At 37.1% G+C, this 5,937-nt stretch overlaps 1 protein-coding gene across 1 annotated transcript; it reads left to right on the top strand.

Moving 5' to 3' along the window:
* The first annotated feature begins 240 nt into the window (after nucleotides 1-240).
* LOC103321483 (putative methyltransferase PMT5) lies at nucleotides 241-5,142 on the top strand. The gene is made up of 10 exons (XM_089044967.1): nucleotides 241-394; nucleotides 799-1,672; nucleotides 1,871-2,006; nucleotides 2,218-2,458; nucleotides 2,618-2,840; nucleotides 3,034-3,199; nucleotides 3,381-3,682; nucleotides 3,975-4,107; nucleotides 4,413-4,627; nucleotides 4,753-5,142. The coding sequence occupies exons 2-9, from the start codon at nucleotides 1,161-1,163 to the stop codon at nucleotides 4,560-4,562; spliced, it is 1,863 nt and encodes a 620-aa protein (XP_088901093.1). The 5' UTR covers nucleotides 241-394; nucleotides 799-1,160; the 3' UTR covers nucleotides 4,563-4,627; nucleotides 4,753-5,142.
* Nucleotides 5,143-5,937: the final 795 nt, after the last annotated feature.

The raw sequence follows: 5,937 nt of genomic DNA, 5'->3' as shown, positions 1-5,937 counted from the left end.
CAATGACGGCTAAATCACAGCCGTCCATTCTATATCCATCGGAAGGCCAGTCCTGTAGGCATACGTCATGGCGTAGACAAAAAACAACCAAAAACAAATAGTAATTAAAAAAAGTAAAAAAAAGTGCAAAACACAATAAATAACAATGATTCCCATCAATTCATTTTAGTTTTTATATTATTATAAAAATTGAATGATTGTTTTTGTCTAAATATGCGAGCCCCCTGGATCTGATTAAGTATGAGAGATATAAATATACATGAGCACGAACTAAAACAGAAAACACAACAAACTCAAATAACTAGAATTCCTATAAATTTGGACTGATAAATAAAGTTAGACTCTTTCTGTGTTTTGAAGCTTTTGAATCTCTCTCTTCAACGACCCAAAACCGGTAAGCATTCCCAAAACCCTAATTGTCAGTTTCTGAGGATGAGTTTCTTTTTACTGTTATTAAATTCGAATCAATCTGGATTAATTGCTTTATGATTATTTATGGGATGGTAGTGGTTCCTTTTGCTTTTGATTGGATCTGAGTTGAAATTTTTGTTTTCCATTTCGGGATCTGGAATTTGTCTCACTGATATCTAAAAAAGGAAAGTGATGCATTTATTCTGGGCTTATCTTGCTCTGTTTGGTTGCTGGGAAGCATGGAAAATAAAAATGGAATTTGGAATCTTGTAAGTGGAATCTGTTGTAAGATTCACTTGTAGTTGTCTCAGCAACCAAATGGGGACTTTTTATTTGGGACAATTATTGTGATGGATTGATTTGGTGGATCTTTGGTTTTTGCTGCAGGTTGGTCTTGGCCGAACACTTTGTCCTAGTCCTGTTTCTTTCCGAATTTGGCATTTACTTAATTGGTGGTGCAAAGTTTCAAAATTTGCTGATTCATACTGAATTGTGTTGGGTTGTGATCTGAAGTTTTTTTTTCTGATGGCACAATCAGAAAGTGAAGATTTGCAGATGTTATTTTGGAAGAAGTGGAATTTATTCTTTCAATGCTTGTAGGATTCAACTGGTCTCACGAAAATATACACAGAAGCTTTTATGTTATGATAGGTTATGGTTTTCACAATTCTTGGATATTTAAACTGAAGGACTTGGTGATTTAGTGGGCCTATTTTGGAATTCTTAAGTCGGGGTTGCACGATTCGGACATGAGAAGCTCCTGGTCCAATAAACTTTCTCTCATTTTTGGCCCTAGACCGCCACTCAATTGGTTACTCTTGTGCCTCGTTAGTGTTCTTGCACTAATTGCAGTGTTGGGATCATCCTCTTCAAATACATTTGAGTCTCTAACTCCCATTTCAGTACCCGACATCTATACAAACTATAGGAGGCTAAAGGAGCAAGCAGCGGTTGATTATCTGGAGCTGAGGTCTCTCTCACTAGGGGCTAGTCGACAAAGAGAGCTTGGCCTTTGTGGCAGAGAAAGAGAAAATTATGTGCCTTGTTACAATGTTTCGGCAAACCTTTTTGCGGGGTTTAAAGATGGGGAGGAGTTTGATAGGCAGTGTGAAGTATCAAGAAACAGAGAACGGTGCCTGGTTCGCCCTCCTAAGGACTATAAGATTCCCCTGAGGTGGCCAGCTGGTAGGGATGTGATATGGAGTGGAAATGTGAAGATAACCAAAGACCAATTTCTTTCGTCTGGGAGCATGACCAAAAGGTGCTTCCCAGTTGAAGCAATATATTTGACAGCTTTCAAATAATTGATGATCTTTTATCTTCACCAGTGATTAAAAAATTTAAATTTCTCGACTCTATGCAAATTGTATTAGTTTTGGTGTTTTCTTTTCTTTTCGTTTGTGAGTGACTAATTATTTCTGTGTAGAGTCATTCTTTAACTTCTTTACAATTTATTCAGGTTGATGTTACTAGAAGAAAATCAAATTGCCTTTCACTCTGAGGATGGTTTGATTTTTGATGGTGTCAAGGATTATTCTCTTCAGATTGCGAAGATGCTAGGTTTAAGTGATGACTCTCAATTTCTTCAAGCTGGTGTAAGCCTTCTTTGTGAATTACAGTTATAATTATCTTCTTTGTGTTACTGTTAGATTTCAAAGAGGCCAGAGTTTATTACATACGTATCTCTTTTGTTATCTCATAGTCCAAAATTTAGGTTTATGCTGGAAGCCAAAAAAACATGCAACTTTTGCTTCTTCTTTTTTTTTTGATAAATGTAATGTCAGAACTATCTATGTTAAACTACAGGTGCAAACTGTACTAGATATTGGTTGCGGTTTTGGTAGCTTTGGAGCTCATTTAGTATCACTAAATATAATGGCTATTTGTATCGCGGCATACGAGGCAACTGGCAGTCAAGTTCAATTGACCCTTGAGAGAGGTCTTCCAGCAATGATTGGCAACTTCATTACAAGACAGCTTCCATATCCAGCATTGTCCTTTGAAATGGTTCATTGTGCTCAATGTGGTATTGTTTGGGACAAAAAAGGTAATTTGGACTCTAATAGGCTTATTTCTTACATTTTGGGCTTCCTTTGGGGTTGAGTAGCCTCTATCTCTCTTCTGCTAATAATCTTAGAGGATGAGTTGTCTTATGCTTTTTCGAATACCTTTCCTCTCATGTAACCATAATTAATTCATGAATCAGATTGGACGTTGCTTTTAGAAGTTGACCGGGTACTCAAGCCTGGTGGCTACTTTGTTTTGACCTCATCTGCAAGCCAGCCATATGGAAGTTCATTGAGCATGAAGAATAGCATGTTGACACCAATGGAGGAAATGACACCGAAAATTTGTTGGACTCTAAAAGCTCAGCAATATGAAACTTTTATATGGCAGAAAACTGTGGATTCTGATTGCTATACATCTCGGTGAGGATAGTTACAACATTGCCTCGGTCTCTTGTGAAAGAATTGTTAGTTTGATATTTGAAAATTCAGTACTGTTTAAAGCTTTGGTATTGACTTGCACCATTGAATTAGTGTATTCAAAGAGCCCCACTTATTTTCCTCTTCCTCTGAAAAAGAACCCTAGTAATGTTTTTCTTTCTGTTCTTTATTGTAGCAAGCAGGGTGCTATACCACTTTGTAATGAAGGGCATGATGTTCGGTCATATTATAAGCCTCTCGTATCATGTATAAGTGGGACCACCAACAAACGCTGGACTCCAATCCGAAATAGGTCCTCGAGTCCCCATCAATTGAACTCAGCTGAGCTTGAAATTCATGGAAAGTACTATTCCATCATCTTTTTTTTTTTTGGGTCTTCTCTCTCTTAGGGAGAGTGTGGTTGGTTCCAACTTCCAAATGCATTAAAATCTTTACGGTTGTATCCCTGCCATGATCATTCAGTTCTACGCTTCACTTCATGGTGCTTTGCCAGCATATTGATACCCTTTTATCTTTGCAGGAGTTCAGCCTGACGATTTCTTTGAAGACTTACAGATTTGGAGATCAGCTCTGAGAAACTATTGGTCCTTGCTTACACCCTTGATTTTCTCTGACCATCCAAAGAGACCAGGTGATGAAGACCCATTACCTCCATTCAACATGATACGCAATGTGATGGACATGAGTGCTCACTATGGGGGTTTAAATGCTGCTTTTCTGGAGGAAAGAAAATCAGTTTGGGTGATGAATGTTGTGCCTGTCAATGCTCTCTATACACTTCCTCTCATACTAGATCTAGGTTTTGCTGGTGTTTTGCATGACTGGTAAGTTGTTGGTTTCATTTCCTTCAGAAACTCTGCTGGCTAACTTGATATTTGAAGCTTCTTTCAGTGTATCTCAGATGCACTGTGTTTTTTGGAAGGCAAAAAAAAAAATTTGAGAATGACCAACTCTAACTAAGGTTGACAAAGTTTAGATTTAAAAAAGCTAGGACTCATTTGTGCTCTTTATATCCTATTTTCTTTCCCTTTCCATAAATGTGTGCCTGCTAGTCTATGTTGACTGCAATTTAAGTCTTGACGTAGAGTCATAGTTGTGATCTATCTGTTGGTACAGGTGTGAACCGTTCCCTACATATCCTCGAACATATGATTTGCTGCATGCGAATGGGCTGCTCTCGCATCTGTCTTCAGAGAGGTGCAGCATGATGGATTTATTCTTGGAGATGGATCGGATTCTGCGACCTGAGGTACTCTTATTTCCACCTTGCTTATATTTCTATACTGCATGATGCAAATTAAGATGAAGAAATCTGTTGCCTGTCTTTCCTTGTTTTGTTCCTAATATTGATTTTTCTAATCCAACTTTACAAATCTTGTTTTTCTCTCCTTATTTTTTCAATAATATCGCTTGCCATCTTGGCATGCGACGATCAAGGCCTCAACAAGTCAATTTTGTGATATTTTCTAATGCAAATAATTATAACCTTCTTTTATATTTCGGTGTTTTGTGATGAAATCCTGTTTTGAGACGTGAATTATGGCCGGTTGGCAGGGATGGGTTGTTCTCTGTGATAAAGTGGGAGCTATTGAGATGGCCCGCATGTTTGCTACGCAAATACGTTGGGAAGCTAGGGTGATCGACCTTCAGAATGGCAGTGACCAACGACTACTTGTTTGCCAAAAACCATTCGTGAAAAAATGATTGTTTTACTTCAGGAGGTTTCATCATTGCCGAAGTGTACAATTGTTTTTCCTCTTTTTGCTCTGGTAATTTCTCTCGTCTTTCCAGAATTCAAATTCAGACTATGTAAATGTAGTGCATCGACCCGATTGAGTTTGTATCTAGTTGTCAATCTTGAATTTAACTATGTTGTTTTTGTGTTGGTTAGCAGATTAAATGAATTTGACAACAGAATGTAGTACATGCTCAGAATCCGAACAACCTTGAAGACGCTATGAGTCATCACAGGGAGAGTGAGCATGTGGAAGCTGTAGATTAGAAGATTAGCACAGAAGTAGCTGCAACTCTTTTTTCTTTTTCTTTTTCTATTTTTTGGTTTAAGGCGTTTGTAGCAATTCATTCATCCATTATTTCTTTCCCTTTTTTTTTTCCCCGTGCATTTTTTTTTTCTTTGTGGGTCTTATTTGTTTATTCATTTTGATATTGGACACGTCTTTGTAAGAACAAATTCTTCCTGCTATGAGTAAAGATGTCATATCATGTCCACAGAATGAAGCAATTTGTTAATGATTAATAAATGAAAACAATAAATTTAAAATTATTTATTTTGTTCCGCATTCCAAATTCATGATTGACTATCCTATACCAGTCTTCTAGAAACATCTAAGAGCTTCTAGAGAACAGAACCAAAACAAAAAACAAAGGCTAAAAGAAAAAAGAAAGTAATATCCTTGGTTCGAATTCTTGGAGTGACGCATTTTTTTTCCCAAATGCCTTTGCAATAATAACATGATCCAAGTGTGCTTGTTAGTTGTAGGGGTTCACACCCCCCCTTTAATAATCTGCCCTAAACACTTGTGTTGCTTCACGCACCTTTCTCGACCTCAAAAGCCCCTTGATCAACCCATATGGTACACGTGATATCCGGTTTTTCGACCCCTTCCAGAGTCTTTATTGCCACTCTCACTCTACCTGTTGCTAAGAGCTAGTAAGCAAGTGATGCCAATGTTGAGGAATTGTGGATAAATTCTTTGGTGTGATCGTCAACACCACTATGTTACTTTGACAATATAGATATTCGGACAATATAATTGCTGTGTCATGGATTTTAGAGTATATCTATTTACCCTATTTTGATTGTAAATCATATAGTCGATTGGCTATAAAAATTTGAACGATTAGATGTGAACTTTTTTTTTTGTTCCTTTCAATTAATTATGTGACATTCTTTGTGATGATAACACCCAAGTGGGATCATGAAAATTTGTCCTTTTTAGACATCATTGGGAATATAGCAATGCCACTCTTCAATATATTGGAGGAGAAATATAAGTTACAGTTGTACTAATAATAAATTGGCATTGGAGCATCTGATTGATTAAAGACTATGAATTTT

This window comes from Prunus mume, linkage group LG2, assembly GCF_029339155.1.
Source record: "Prunus mume cultivar Tortuosa linkage group LG2, ASM2933915v1, whole genome shotgun sequence".
In the NCBI taxonomy this organism is placed as follows: Eukaryota; Viridiplantae; Streptophyta; class Magnoliopsida; order Rosales; family Rosaceae; genus Prunus; species Prunus mume.
This window is presented reverse-complemented; position numbering and strand designations above follow the sequence as displayed.

Bases quoted from the DNA above. Each gene is read 5' to 3' on its own strand.
- LOC103321483 (XM_089044967.1), top strand. From the start codon at position 1,161: ATGAGAAGCTCCTGGTCCAATAAACTTTCTCTCATTTTTGGCCCTAGA. The intron at 2,007-2,217 runs GTAAGCCTTCTT...GTTAAACTACAG, and splicing joins CTCAATTTCTTCAAGCTGGT to GTGCAAACTGTACTAGATAT. The intron at 2,459-2,617 runs GTAATTTGGACT...TTCATGAATCAG, and splicing joins TATTGTTTGGGACAAAAAAG to ATTGGACGTTGCTTTTAGAA.